Here is a 15,598-nt window from a genome sequence, read left to right as displayed (position 1 = left end):
GTGCTCATTCATAAAATGCTTTACAAACCCAAATATTACAGCTAACAGCTGGATTTTCCCATTTGAGTCCAGCTAGCCAAACAACAAAGAGGCAGTGAAAGTGAAAAGTATAAATTTAGTTTTAACATAAAACTCTTTGTTGCAGTCAGAGGCAGCACAAAAGTGATCACTTGAAACAGATTTTTAGTTTTAGTCACCTTGCTTTCCATTGAGTTATCGGTTCTGTAACTAGTTAGCTAACATAAACTAATGTAAGTCTATTGACTACAAGAAACCAACCAATCCGGTGACGTTACGCTCTGTACTGAAAGATTATCACACTAAACATGTCTTAAAAATAGGATTTCTTAAATCCTGCTTCACAGACAGTTTTACATCTGTGTCAGTTTTTGAGATGATGATGTAAATTGATGATGATGTAAATTAGCCTTTATAAATGAAGTGTTTCATGTCCACTTTAAAGTTAGGAAAGAAAGCTATAAAAATAGCTGGTTTAGTTAATAGACTTATTCCAGGATTATACTTGGTTGTGAACGCGGAAACCGTGACTAAGTAGTTATTGTTATTAAACTTTTTTCAGTTGTGCTTGAAGCCAAGTACTTAGGGCCCCACTCACAGAAGCCTGGACACCGGTCAGTGACACCCCCTCTCTGTTTAGTTTGGTTGCTAGCAGATGTGACTGAGAATAAAGTAGCAAAACATAAATTTTTTTTTGTTTATTTGCTTGTTTGTTTTGGGGGGGAGGGTTGCCTGTCCCATTTGGATCTTTAGCCATCAGAATTATTGTCTGAAGGCCAAGAAAGATGCCTAGCAGATTTACTTTACCAAGTGCATCATCATGGCCTTGCCATATTGGTCCATTTAATTGACCTTTATTATTATTATGTATCTATTTTATTTTATTTTCAATTGTTACAGACAGAACAGACATTTAGAGTAAGAGAAGCTCAAACTCTAAATCTGTTTGTAAAGAAGTGTAAACATCCTGCTTTTTCTAAAATGACACTTCCACAGGATGGTAGGAATGGTTGAGACCTAATGGCTTACATTCGTACGGAGAACAACTCCAGCAAGACGCTTATAACGTTGACTCCACCTTTATTGGTTGAAATCAGACACTGCAATTAAGATAAACTGCTGTGGTTACTTGTAATATTTGGGGTTGAAAGATGGTGAGAGAAGAGGTAATCACCTTTAAATCCCTGCAGCCACAGAATCAAAGCAGCTCATTGTGACTTGGTTTATCTTATCTCTATTCCTGCAGGGTCTTTATCCCGAGTCTCATGGGATTGTGGACAACAAGATGTACGATGTGAAACAAAATGCTTTCTTCAGCTTGAAAACGGATGAGAAATTGAACCCCCAGTGGTATCAAGGAGAACCAGTAAGTGAATGTGTTGTGTAGAAAGGTGGTAAATTAGTACAGCAAAGCTCAGGCTCATAGAGGCCAAAAGTAAAACCTGCTAATAACAAATCCTTTTAAGGAAATTTAGGTTCTGTTGAACATGGCCACAAAAATGTAGCTCTCGGGAATACTGTTTATTTCACACATCTGAGAATCCCAGTTAGACAGTGTTGTTCATAGTCCTGCAAAAGTCAGCGCACTAGTCATGTGTTAGAAATAGAAATACTGTGTTCATCACAATGTAATTTGCTTTCTATGAACGACACAAGTCAGTGAGCAAGTTTGATTGTTGAGAATCGGTTCTCCCTGTAAGGAGTTTCTTGATTATAATTATGGATTGAGCTCGTAATAAGTGACAGCTTGTGAGGGCTGCGTGTGGTGCTTGTTTAGATGCTTTGTGGTTTTCATTTAAATGAGAGGCCTCTTAAATCTCATTTCTCAAGTGTGTGACAAAGTGCTCTTCTTGAAATTACACAATGCAGCTGCCATATGGCTTTTCAGGAGGGAAGAAGAGATGGATGATCCCTGTCAAGCAATTTAGTCTGTAGGAATGAATTCTTTCATAATGACTTTTGAACCAATACAGCTAAGTGCATCAGCCAAATGTTTAGGAGACAGCTGCATAACTAATACATCTACCTGCAGATCTAATGGGTATTCATTTAGAATAAAATCCTACTCTTAGGTTGCCTTCTGACTTGACAGGGCTGTGAGGGATTACGCTTTTAGCTTGATGTACTAAACACTGGTGCCGCAATGTACTGAAAATTAATTATCCAATTTTCTACTGCAACTCACTCAGAATAGAGTCTAGATGGCACTCTTTTCTCCTCCTCGTTTCTATTAATTTCATACATTTTTTCATTTCTCTATCTCACCTAACTTCTCTCGTCAGGTCTGGCTCACGGCCATCTATCAGAAGCTGAAATCAGCAACTTTCTTCTGGCCAGGCTCTGATGTAGCCATCAATGGCACCCTCCCAAGTTTTTACAAGATGTATGACAAGTAAGAGCAATGCCATGCAAGCTTCTGATTCAATGCCAATGAAGTGTAAAATGTAGCTCAATGCAGTGCTGTATTGATGCTCTCATAAATTACATTTGTCCCACAGGTCTGTTGCATTTGAGAAGAGAGTGTCAACACTGCTTGACTGGCTCAATTTACCTGAGGGAGAAAGGTTCGTGTTCATCTTTATGATAACAAAGATGATGTCGTAAGTTCCCATAAGGAAACTCTCTATATCACTCGTAACTGTTGGCTTTCTGTCTTTAGACCTGACTTCTACACTTTATACCTGGATGAACCTGATTCAACAGGACATTACTATGGGCCAGAAAGTACGCAGGTGAGTTATTTGCCTGTATTAATAAGCCGGTTATTGATTACCTAAAAGAATAACTAGGTAAAAGAAGGGAACATCATTAGAGGAAAGCTCTGTATGGAAAATTTGTGTGCTGACAGTGTTCGTCAGCTGACTGAGCATGCCTTACAATCACAGGTTCACTCAGTTGTGTAATGTATGCCTGGGGTTTCAGTTAATATGCTCCTGCTAGTGTACATTGGTCCTGGTGAGTGGCAAATTAAGCACAAAATGAAGAAGAAAAAAGTGTTTAACTGCTTTAACTAGGATAAACACATTTTAGGATTAGGATTCAACTTTATGGTCATTACACATGTATAAATGCAGGATAAGAAAATGCAGTTTGCATCTAAGTGCAAGAGTAGTAAGTGCAATAAGAGCAATTATATACAGATAAGCAGAGGGCTACTAAATGTATGGATATACTGATATATACAGATAAGGGTAGTATAAATGGTGGAATAGTTATACTATTATAATACTATACAGATGAACTACAGACAAATGTACTGTTGTATACAGATATACAGATGATCTGTATAGCATACAGATGCTGTATATTTCTATACAGACGGGCAGATATACAGATGAACAAATATACAGATTTTACCACATTGTATCCATGAAATCCGGCCAAGCTCAGGATTAGGGCACCAACTGAAAACTGTTCCTCAACTGAGGGAACTCGATGCTGATGTGAACAATGGATTGTTTGGTAGGACATCTGCACTAAAGGGAGTTTGTCCATAACAAACTGTTTGAGCAGAAGGGTGTTAGTGAGTGTGCTGATTGCATTTGGTTTTGTTTTTTTGGAACTGTATGTCTTGTCTTGTTCAACAGTTTAAAGAGAAGCTAAGTTGCTAGCTGACCAACCACCTGATTCTGGCATCTGTCCTGTAATGCTGTTTTTCTATTTTCATTTATTTATAGTTATTTTATTCTACTGAAAGTATTAAGTCAAACCTCTTCAAATAGTCAAGATCGTCTCTTATGGTAACAAATCTGTTAGTTCATTTTGCTGGGTAAATATTTATCTAAAGCACATTGTTGATAGGGCGTTTGAATGGCAAAAGCACAGTGATTCTCAGTGTTGTTGTTCCAGTCGTGGTAACATTTTAACTCTGTTAGAACTTCTGTTATTCATTTAGATCGTTCCGGCCTTGCAAAGGGTGGACAGGATTCTGGGCATGCTGATGGATGGCCTAAAAGCAAAAAACCTGCACAATTGTGTCAACATAATAGTCGCATCTGACCACGGTGAGATAAATATCAACTCTCCACAGCTGGGATACAGTTTACATGGGATGACTGAGACGGAAAATTACCGGTTTAAACTGAAATACACTTTAAAAGAAAAGAAGCATTGTCTTATGAAAGCTAGCAGATGGCTTAATTTCTGATGGAAATACTGAAAACGACTGATTCACTGAAGTGTTAACTAAAATACAAATGGACATATTTTGAGCATTTTTGAGGAACTGAGTATATTGCAGAAGTATATTGCAAATTGAATTCAAAATAGCCAGGCTTTCTTTCCATTCGCTCACATAAAGGGGCATTCCACATGCTTCTTATTCCAATTAGTGACGTCCTCAGCTGATGATGATAACATGGAGACCGAAATATAGCAGAAATGGAACACTTCTGCAATTTGACAAGCAATTAATCCTGCAAGAAATCATAAAGCTTAGGATTTGAAACACAAAATAGTCAAACATTTTGATTCCAGTTAATTATTTTATCACTGAGAGCATCCTCGGTGTTCCTGTTCATTTCTAGGATGACTGCTGCACATTAGAGCTCTGAAACCTTAAACTGGATACCTTAAAACATTAAATGTTACTGTTACACACCCTAATAAGGAGACTTGGAAATTGTTTAAATTTGTTGGCAGTTCAAAGTGAAATTATTTTGAGTCTTGATGTCAGTTTGTCAGTTAGTGTACCTGCTGTCGGTAAGAATGGAGACCACTGCCACTGAGGAACTGAATAAAGAAGTCATGTGCATGTTAACTAAGTAAAATGTTCTCAGTATTAGAGAAAGAGGTTTCTTTGGATGGCTGGAGACCAGATGTTTAGCCCTGTAATTACACACTCAAGATCAGTGTGTTGGAGTGGATGTGGCTCAGGGCGATGCCCAGATATCCTCGTCTAAGACATTACTTCCAAGAGAAGAAGTACATTTTCTAAAATCCATGAACAGATTTTGTTCTTCATTAAAGGTTTAGCTTCATATCATTTACAAGAGAAGATGTTAATTTTAACTTTAGTATTTGGTAGTCCCTAGCTTGGCAAGGCAAGAAACAAGCATTTAGCTGGAGTGCTCATGTCACACCCAAAGACATTGCCAACACATGTTACACTGTCATTTTGAATGTCACGTCCTGCATGCAATGCAAACTTAAGCTCTGTGAATCCCTAGAAATGAATGGAAAGCACGCCACAAATCTTCCCCTTTTATTGAGGAAAGCTTTAAACTTTGTATTTCAGAGGAATTACAAACTTTTGTAGCTTTTATACAACATTAAACAGTTCTTAAACATTATAAGGTTTTGTTTAAGAACTTCTTCTGGTGCCTTTCTCTGTGTCATTTGTTGCCCTGCTGAAGACAACCTAGTGAAATGACTTCTTTTCAACAGGCATGGAAAGTGCTTCATGTGAAAGGGCATCATATGTGTCAGATTTCCAGAAAGACACCTCTGGTTTCACTGTAATCCAAGGCCCAGCTGCTCGCATCAGACCAAGTCGCCTCCCACAGGATTACTCTTCCTGTGAGTTCCTGTTTAAAAACACCAGAATTCCCTTGTTTCCAGATTTATATCATTACTCTGTGCCACTTTGTAGGAGATTAGCATGCCTGACTTGGTACTGTGTTTCTTTTTTCAGTTGACTATGAGGGCCTGGTGAAGAACTTGTCGGTATGCGAAATATTCCAGATCGGACTCTTGTATTCATAAGAAGAATGAAAGATTATCTGCTTGCTTGGAAAGTCAAACAGTCCCATTCTCTCTCTGTTGTGTGTTGATTCCCCTTGTCTGTGTCCATTTTGAAGTGCAGGACCGTTGACCAGCCAATGAGGCCGTACCTCAAAGAAAACCTTCCCAAAAGAATGCACTTCGCTAAAAACATCCGCATAGAGAGGGGTCACCTCTACATGAAGTCAGGCTGGCAAGCAGCACTGTAAGTAAACAATTAGTGATACTCTCTTTAATTTTTTATGTGTTAGTTCATCAGGTCGGGCTGCATGAAAACTTTTTATTAGTCCTATTAAAGGCTTAGTTTAGTGCTAAATTCTAACCTAATTAAGTTAACATTTTTGTTTACAGGCATGTAATTTGTGCATTTTGGTTTAACAACTTAACTTAAACAACAAACTGTATGTAAAATTAAATCATAGAAATCTCATGGCCGTGTAAACCTCCTGTCGTAAAGCAACACGTCATGCTGACCTGCATCTAGATCATTCTGCTGTCGATGAGTCTGAGAATACAAGCATATATGTTAAGCTGTAACTACAACGTTCATGTCTCTACTAAACATCTCTGGACTACCTTTGTGTATATTCGCTTACATGCAGCCTCAATATGTAGGTGTGATGTTTTGACTCGTATTATTATTATTATTATATTGTTTTATAAAACAGAATGTTTTTTATTGTTTCCCTTTTTAGCTTAGCAGAGCTGTTTTTTAAGAAACAAGCTGACATATATTATATATCTTTATTTTTATTTTTTGCTGATGCTTCCTTGAATGTAATTTGTGCAATCATCCAAATATGTTGGCAGACACAATATACAGTTACACCTAAAAGGGAAGTATGTTTAGTGACTTCCAGAGTTTATTTTGTTCTGTGTTTTTTCCCTCGGATAAATTTTCTTTTCTCTCCTCAGTAAACGCAGCGATATCAAGTATTGCACTGGCGGATTCCACGGCTCTGATAACCTCTTCACCAACATGCAGGTCAGGGGAATTTAATTTAAAGGTGTGTGTGTGTGTGTGTGTGTGTGTGTGTGTGTGTGTGTGTGTGTGTGTGTGTGTGTGTGTGTGTGTGTGTGATACACGTTTTGTCTGTGATAGATCAGTGTTAACAGCACCAGTCAGATCATTTTGTACGATCACTTTGCCACAATACCCAGAAAGAGTTGTGTCAGAGATGTCCTTGTAACAGTGGGTTTTCCCATTTTAATCATCGCATAATACCTCACACATATCTTACAATGTTTTGACACACATGTTTGGATAATCAAGTCGTGCTATGAGTTTGCAATTGTAGAAAAAGAAACTATCTTGTTATATTCTGCTGTTTGCTCAAAAATATTAGATTTGTTCTGGATTTCTTTTTTAAGTAATGTTCGAGCTTTGGTGACTACATATACTGATCACAGCTAAGAATTAGTCCAACATGATCTTTATACTGTAGTTTGTTTATGGAAATAAAAAATAGGATATATTATTTTAATCAGTGAGCTTTAAATATGCATATAGACGGATTTTTGAACAGAAGGCAGGTTTAAAGCACTGTCATCTTTGAAGATGGACCATTCAGCTTGCTATGTGTGCTCGCTTCAAAGCTTGTACATCTGGAAAAGCACCATCAGTCCTGAAAGTTAGATACAGGTTTTAGACCAACATCTGCTCTCATTCCCATGACATCTTTTTCAAGGAAGGGCTTCTATATTTCAGAAAGATGGTTTTGAATTACATACCACAGCTATTACAGAATAAAGCACGATGTAATGTCTTAATAGATGAGCTTTAAAAAAAACTCTGGGTGCTAAACTGATCTGCCTGTAGTCCAGAACTTCACCGGTTAAAAAAAACTTGGGCACATCGTGAGACAAATATACGACAAAGAAGAATCAGGACTGTTGAGCAGCTAGAATCCTATATCAGTCAAGAAATGGACAATGTTTTTCTCCCCAACGTCCAACAGCTGGTGTCCTCAGTTTCCAGATGTTTATGAACTGTTGTTAAAAGAAGAGCAGATGCTACACAGCGGTAAACACGGCCCTGCCCTAGCATGTTTTCTCACAGATTTTGGAATTAGGCTTGTACTTGTAGTGAAACAAATCTAAAGGATGCATTAGGTATGTCTAGACCCGGAGCTAAGTACCGTAATTACATTTTGTGTGGATTTCTCTCCACCTACACAATCAACTTTTGACTGAGTTTGTTTTAATTGAGAAAGGTGTTTCTGTCTGCCACCTTAATGTCAGTCTTTATGGTATTTTTGTCTATGCTTCCGGCCGTGGTTTACACTGGAATTTGACTCAGTATAATTAGCTTACAAGACTGCAGACCGATCTAAAAAAAGGGTCGAGAAAAGTCAACTTTTGTGTAAGCGGTTGCCAGCCTGCCTGCACACAGCTAGGGAAAGTTGCAAACTGCCCTTGAAATAGATCACAGGCAAATATCTGTGAATCCATCCAAGGCTTTCCTAGAATTGAAACCCTTCACTTCTGAGGTTACGTAAGGTCATTTTACTGTTTTAGTTCCTTTCAAATATTTATGCGTTATCTAATTAAAGTGTTCAGTGATCTCTTTTTGTTGTACAAAAACAATTTAAAGGTTTTAAGTTGATAAACTGTCAAACTTTAGATCATATAGTTCAATATACGCACTTGTTTATTTTACAGGTTGAAGAGAAATTAATGAAAGTCTTACCTGGTTTTTTGTTTGTTTGCTTGTCTCCATCAGGCAATCTTCATTGGCTACGGTCCAGCATTTAAACACAGCACAGTTGTGCCAACTTTTGAGAACATTGAATTATATAACCTCATGTGTGGTAAGTTATATTGTTCCTTCACACTGCTCACTGCACATTCTTCTCCTGTCCTGCAACGAAGCCTAATATTTTTTCTTTATCGTGTCTTTTTCGTTAGACATATTCGCTCATTGACTTTCATGCTGAGAGCTAAATGAGAACATCTATTTTACTCTTGTACCCTGAAGTTTTGTTAGCCCTTTGAGGTTGCCAGGCGAGCTGAGGAGACTACAAGAATTACCGATCAAAGCCGAGAACTAGTCCACCCCACAAACCTTCTAAATTGATGCCATAGTCTTAAACTGCAGGAGATATAATGTTTCAATCAGTGAGCTCTAAACATGCTCATAGGCTGACTTTCTGTCTAAGGTAAGCATGCTGCAGCTACATATTTAGCAGATAAATGTGACACTAGCAGCAATGGCTTGAGCTCGGGGCATTTGCTGAACGTGTAACTATTTCTGCAGTGACATAATTAGTTTCCATCGCTTCATCATATGAATCATGTCCACAAGACACAGTCAAGTCAGCAAGTCTACAAGAAGTCATCTGATTTCATTTTTATTACTTTGCCTAACATAGTTTACTAACCCCATAATTCATCAAATTGATAAAAACAGCTGCTTATTTTTAAAAGATAAGTTAACACACTTGAGAAGAGGAAGCAGGTATGCTTCGTCTGCACTGAGTTTTAGGTCTGTGTTTTACTTCCAAAATAAAGAAGTGTTAGAAAAAGGAAACCATATCTACCAGACTGAAGACAAGATAGAGTAACCCGGATATTTCAGTACTCTAAGTCAGAATCAAACTGAACACACAACCATACGGTGTATGACGGCTACAGTAGTGGCTCTTTAGGTCAAAATAGAATAGGTGTGTGTTCATCTTCCATTAATTCAGGCAGTATCAATTTTAAAAAAGTAGAATTTAGGCAGATTTACTCTTTGCTGGTGTATTTTTTTAACATACATAATAAACTGACTATTAAGGCTCACCCTCTTTGAAACAAAGCAAATTTGTATAAGTCGCTGAAGTCTTATATTTGTACTGTGTGATAACTTTGGTAAAGATTTGTTGTTCTTGAAACCATGACTCTTCTTTTAATTTCAAATACACTGACATGTTGTCTTATTTGATGTGTCCTATTCATTCATTTAATTAATCATTTTCTTCTCTTATCAAACAGATCTTCTTGGCATTCGTCCTTCTCCAAACAACGGGACCCACGGTAGTCTGAACCACCTCCTGAAGCACCCCGTCCATAATCCAGTTCTCCCAGCACAGCTCTCCCACGACATCCTCTGTAACTCTAATGTGCTCTTCCCCTCTGACAACCTGCAGTGCACTTGTGAATCCCAAACCACAGAAATGGTATGTGCTAACCAGATTTATTTTTGGCCTCTGGATGCAAATGTCAAGAATGAAATATATTTACAACTAGAGTGAAATGTTGTGAATTTTTTAAAGCCATTTATGGGACCCACTGAATGTTTTCTAATAGGTTTAAAGACCCTAAGATTATTGTCAACCTACTAGATGGATGGGCACAAAATTTTCTTTGACTAGACAGCTATGGACCAGTGCCTGGCCAACATTTAAATTAGTCTAGAACTTATTTTTATATGAAATATTCTTTCTGTCAGTAAACTCCCATTAAACTATACAAAGATCTGCCAAACATCTATGTTTTTAAAGGATTTTATTGCTAATGCTAGCATTAGGTTTTAGCTTAAAGCAACATATATACCCACTGCATATTTGTCTGAGTGTCACAAATGTGTATTACACAGTTATACATGACAACTAAGCTCCACAAATGTGCACATTAAGTTGTGTCTCAAATGCAAGTTTAAAGCTGTTTTATTTATGGGCACATTAATAAAATACAAGAGCTTTCTGTATATATAAAACTATTAGAGGCGTTCTCTTTTTACAGATCGTAGTTGCGTGCAGTTACGTGCATATGCATTGGTTAGATTTGAGACTCTTCTCCGTTTTTTCAGCTGATGAGTGCTTTGTGGTGGTAGATAACTGGGACATGTGGGCCTTTTGCTAGAGTCATAATTTCAAAGAGTTTTGTAAATAAACAGAACAGCTCATCACTCCTACATCACAAGATCATGTAACACACATTCAGGCTTATTTTGGGACTAGTTTCTATCCACAGTGGCATTGCTGTGGACTTTTAGGTGGTTATATTTGGTGCTTCACTTAATCATTCTTTGTGTGCACAGCGAAAAATGAAGCTAACATATGATGTTGTTTGATGTGTTTAACCCCTATTCTTTCATCTTTGACTGTGCTAAATGAAGTCTTGTGTTTGGATTATATTGCTGTATAACAGCTTTTAGAGCAATAGAATTGTTTTAAACCTGCTTGCAGAAAAATTGAAAAAAGCTGGATTGAAGGTCATCAGAGAAATAAAAAGTATCTAGCCCTCCTAATACTAGACTTTTCCAGCAATGGACAAACTATTTTCCAGTGTATCGATTGGTGTGTAGATGTTGGCTGGAAAACCCAGAGTTAGCCTTGAATTTACTTCACTAAGCCCCATATCATGATCAATAATACAGGCCTCTGGTGTACGCCGGATTTATGGTTTTTGATTCGTAGTTAGTGGCAATGGTTACTACTTGGTCTCTTCTGATGAAGTTCATTAACACATAGTGAAGTGCATGGAGTAATAGAAGTACTACTATCCTACTCTCAAACTAGAGAAGCTGGGATATGTACAAAAAATGAGCTTTAAAAAATGCATTGACATCAGAGCTTTATATACTGAATACGTGGTTAAATTGTGTTAGCTATTTCTAACACAATCATGCTAACAAGATGAATTTCTTTTCAGGTGAAACAAATGAACGGAAATCTCTTGGCATTGAGCTCAAGTGAGAATCATTTCACTTTTCTTTGCACATGTGGTGGTTTTAGAGATGCTTCTGTCTGATACGCATTACACATCTTCTCTTCAGGTGAGGAATCCAGCTTGCGTCGCCTCCACGAACCTTTTGGCATCCCTCGAGTCATCCAATCAGGTGCCACATTTTGTCTGCTGCACCACTTAAACTACCTCAGCGGATACAGCAAAGACCGGCTCATGCCCCTCTGGGTATCCTATACCATTCAGCCTCTGGTGAGTCCGCTGGCTGGAGCTTTTATCTCTAAACATAGCCTGTAGAGTTGAGTCGCTCCGGCTATATTTCTTCTGTGGTTATGGTTTGGCAGCAGATTGCACAGAGCTGTTTAGTATCTGAATTTCTTTTCTGAGCAGCTGTTACTCATCTTCTCTGCTCATGTTGGTTCAAGTCTCTCTTGTCTTTGTCACTATGTGGTTGAGCTCTAGTGTAAATTATGACCTCAAGCAGAGTGATGCATTCCCGGGAGACTTGAGACTATTACTGTACTGTCTGAATCATGGTGCAAGAGAGGAAGTAGCCATTGAAGCTCTATCTAAACAATAGAAGTAAAACAGAGAATCTTATTGTACCATCTGTATTTTTTCCCTCATACTGCAGATTGTTTGTGACTGAGCACTATTATCTTCATCACACTTGTAAACCCACACAGAACTTCAGTTTGCAGCTTGTCAAAGCTGAGCATTTCCATGAAAAGCTCGTTTTGAGCTAGTTTGCCTATTATTAAAAAAAACGACAATGTGACTAAGATATCATCCAAGATGTTTCCTGGACAGAGTCGTAATGTTTAGTATTTTATGACAAAGAGGAATAATAGTAAAAAAGTAAAGGGTAAAAAAAAATGGTTTTACATGCAATTAAATATTAATTTGCTGTTCATTTATTATAGATACTTACACAAGTTCACATCTGTGGCCCTGGCCTCTAGCTTAATGCAAGATCTCATTTAAAATTCCTTTCATCTGCCTCTTGGGGGAAAAAAAAAACCTTTTTCCACAAGTATTGTATATGTTGTAACCCACGAGCTGTTCATACAGGCGCTGACACTATGTGTTACTTTAATCTCAGTAAAGAGTAAAACTATGGCTCCACTGTAAAATTTACCAGTGAAAAACTGCCGATTTCTTTTAACAATTTCCCGACACCATCGTCTGTCTAAAACATCTCCACAGTTTAGTTCTTTTTGGCACTTTGATTTGATTGACTTATTGCCCGTTTTATGTCTAATAATTCTTACATCTTAGATGGGCTGCCTTCTTAAGAAAATAGAAAATATTTTCATTGTACTCGTGCTGATTTGTCTTTGGGGCGAGGCCAAACCGCTTTGGGGGATTGCCCAGATTTTTTGTATGCGGTTTAAAAACACAAAAGTGCATCTTTATGTAGACATGGTGTAAACGGTATGTGATTCAAAGCGGGGCAGCACGGTGGAGCAGTGGTTAGCGCTGTTGCCTTACAGCAAGAAGGTGCCGAGTTTGTGTGGAGTTTGCATGATCTCCCATGCTTGGTGGGTTCTCTCCGGGTGTTCCAGCTTCCTCGCACAGTCCAAAGACATGCAGATGTGAGTGCCAATGGTTTACTGTCTCTCTGGCAACCTGTCCAGAGTGAATCGTGTCGTCACCTGCGACACTGAATTGAAAAGGTGGAAGAGGATGGATATTTTAAAACTGCTCTTTTTTCTGGGAAATGGAAATACCCCAAAATGTCTTTCTTTCATTGTTTCTATTTAGCACTCTATTCTTTGAAATTATATAAATGTTTTGCATAGCTGGTTCCAAAATGATATAACCCTTGGTGCTACCAAGAATTTAAGAGGAAACAAATGTGTCTTTTTTTCCCCTCTGTGACAGAGGATGGAAGTGATTTATTGGTTTGGGGGTTTTTTTGGGAGCTGTGCGCACAGAATCAGAGCAATGCCCTTGCTGACCTATACACACATGGAGAGCAAAAACCAAGCCAAACCATCTTACACAACACTCGCGTTTTAGTCTGGACTCCCACTTATACTGTCAACACTGACTGATCCTCGCTCTCTCTACCTCTTACTCTCTCTCTCAGACCAGAGTGCAACCTCTGAGCCCAGAGTTGGAGGCGTGTGTCCGTGCTGACGTACGCATCCCAGCAAACAACAGCCAGCAGTGTCTGCGCTACAAAGACAACTCTGATCTTGCCTATGGCCTGCTGCATCCCCCCAGTGAGTGTTTGTGTTTGTGAACCTGCATGTGTGTGGTATTGAGGGAGACAGTTCATCCCTCTCAGCCTGTGTTGAAGTCAGGTCGAGATGTTTCAGAGCACATTTTCACGTACAGAGCAAACATATGCTTCACAGCTGCGTGAGAGAAGAGCATCCACTTCCTCTTGAGTGACACTCTGCGGATTGAATGTTTATTTATCTGTTTCTGTATATCTGTCTTTTGGATGTTCAGAGATAAGAATACACAAAGTTTGTGGTAGATTTTCCAGGGTTAACAGAAAAAGCTGGCCAACATGAAACCTTTGATCTGCCTCTGGTTCTGGTAGAAAGTGAGCACAGCGATAGCAGTGATAGCAGATTAATTAATCAATTAATTTCTCTTGAGTGAATTAATGTAGCAACTTTTTAATGTGAACAACTTTCACTTTTTCTGGAGGTAAGACGCAGTCATTAGCACTGTCGCCTCACCACAGTTCAGACCTCCTGGTCCTCCAGTTTTCCACTACAGTCTAAAGACCTGCTCATTAGGCTAATTGGTGGTTCTAAATTGGCTGTATGTTTGTCAGTGTGTGGTTGTCTCGCTTTCTGCATTAGCACTGTAACAGGCTGGTAACCATTCAGGGTGCTATTGCCTTTTGCAGCTCCTACATGACCCTTCGTGGTGTGTTTAAGTGTTTGGAATGTGGAATCAATGTGGATGTTAGAAAGGTGACGTGTAGTATTTTACTGCTTAAACAAGTCTTAAACACAATCTGTTTTAGCTCTGTTGTAATCTGGGCAAACCAATACCAGTACAAACAAGAGCACACAAGAGGGTACAGCTCCCCCCAAAGGGCAAGGGCTATACCAAAACTTTGATGTTTTATGATGTTCTTCTTACATGCTGAGTGATCGGTCTGTTTTTTTGCTTCTTGGTTTTTTGTATTTTGTTGTTTTTCACGAGGAGGGGTGGGACCTTTCAACTATGACTTTGCAGCATTACAAACCAAAATTGTGTATTTTATTATCTGTAGCCATATGATTGGAGCAGAATTGTCTGAAACCTTGAGATTTTAAGAAATATTAGTGGAAAATTTGAAAAGTTTTAAGAAATTTTCCAAGCTCAACTTTGACCTTGAATGCTAACAATGAAGGTCAAGGTCGAACGCTTAGCCAACCTAGCTAATCCTTTCCCCCAGGCCTACTTTGTAGGTGGGCTGGAGCCTATCATAGCTGCCATGGTACACCCTGAACAGGTCACCAGTCTGTCGCAGGGCTAAAATCCTACAATTAACCAAATACCAACTTTCATTGCCATGTGTCTGAGTCAGCGATCCTGGAAGCTCCTGCCGACTTTTACGCCAGCTTTCCAAGCATGAGAAAAAACAATTTCCGATTCTTCTGACACCACATCAATGCGATTATTAAAATTAAAATAAGTCACAGGAGATGTAATAAAGAAGCCCTAAATCTGCCTGCATTCAACTCCACTAATTTGTAAATGTTTTTCTCAGCCAGTAAATCGCTATGCTTTAGTTTCACAGTAGACGCATCAGTCTTCACAACATGTAATCTAAGTTTTAATCCATAGCCAAATTCCATGCCCAGCAAATTCAGTTTGTCCTAACCTCTCATTTCCTCTATAGATCTGAGTGCCAATGTTTCAGACTCTCTAATCACGAGCAACATGGCACCGATGTTCCCTGCATTTAAAGGTGAGTCAGTTGCTTATTTGTTTCTAACTTTCCAGCTGCACCCAGACCGGTAAAAAGACCAGCAGTGATTCACAAGTTCAACATTTCTTAAAAGATCTGTCATAACTGAATGAGTCGGCTTAACAGCTCTCTGGATCTTTGAGACAGGCTCGATTTTGTTAAATGGGTCAAGCACTCAAGTTTTCAGACAGCAGGTATTGCGGTTTGCCAGTTTCCATTGCTTCAAATTATCCTGAGTTGCTTGAAAGCTGACAGCAAGCTATACTT

General features: G+C 38.6%; 1 protein-coding gene across 1 annotated transcript in view; it reads left to right on the top strand.

The window, feature by feature from the left end:
- enpp1 (ectonucleotide pyrophosphatase/phosphodiesterase 1) overlaps nt 1–15,598 on the top strand; it is a 40,232-nt gene that overhangs the window by 12,205 nt on the left and 12,429 nt on the right. The window contains exons 6-20 of the mRNA XM_005731091.1: nt 1,265–1,384; nt 2,301–2,410; nt 2,517–2,582; nt 2,678–2,750; nt 3,914–4,022; nt 5,404–5,535; nt 5,651–5,682; nt 5,817–5,944; nt 6,655–6,724; nt 8,462–8,549; nt 9,715–9,899; nt 11,377–11,416; nt 11,501–11,661; nt 13,502–13,637; nt 15,263–15,331. Coding sequence (XP_005731148.1) covers nt 1,265–1,384; nt 2,301–2,410; nt 2,517–2,582; nt 2,678–2,750; nt 3,914–4,022; nt 5,404–5,535; nt 5,651–5,682; nt 5,817–5,944; nt 6,655–6,724; nt 8,462–8,549; nt 9,715–9,899; nt 11,377–11,416; nt 11,501–11,661; nt 13,502–13,637; nt 15,263–15,331 — 1,519 coding nt within the window. The remainder of the gene's footprint in view (nt 1–1,264; nt 1,385–2,300; nt 2,411–2,516; nt 2,583–2,677; nt 2,751–3,913; nt 4,023–5,403; nt 5,536–5,650; nt 5,683–5,816; nt 5,945–6,654; nt 6,725–8,461; nt 8,550–9,714; nt 9,900–11,376; nt 11,417–11,500; nt 11,662–13,501; nt 13,638–15,262; nt 15,332–15,598) is intronic.

The sequence above is a fragment of the Pundamilia nyererei genome, unplaced genomic scaffold, assembly GCF_000239375.1.
Source record: "Pundamilia nyererei isolate P.nyererei 1_Seehausen unplaced genomic scaffold, PunNye1.0 scaffold00041, whole genome shotgun sequence".
Classification (NCBI taxonomy): Eukaryota; Metazoa; Chordata; class Actinopteri; order Cichliformes; family Cichlidae; genus Pundamilia; species Pundamilia nyererei.
The sequence above is the reverse complement of the archived record's forward strand: the minus strand, read 5'-3'. Positions and strand labels throughout refer to the sequence as shown.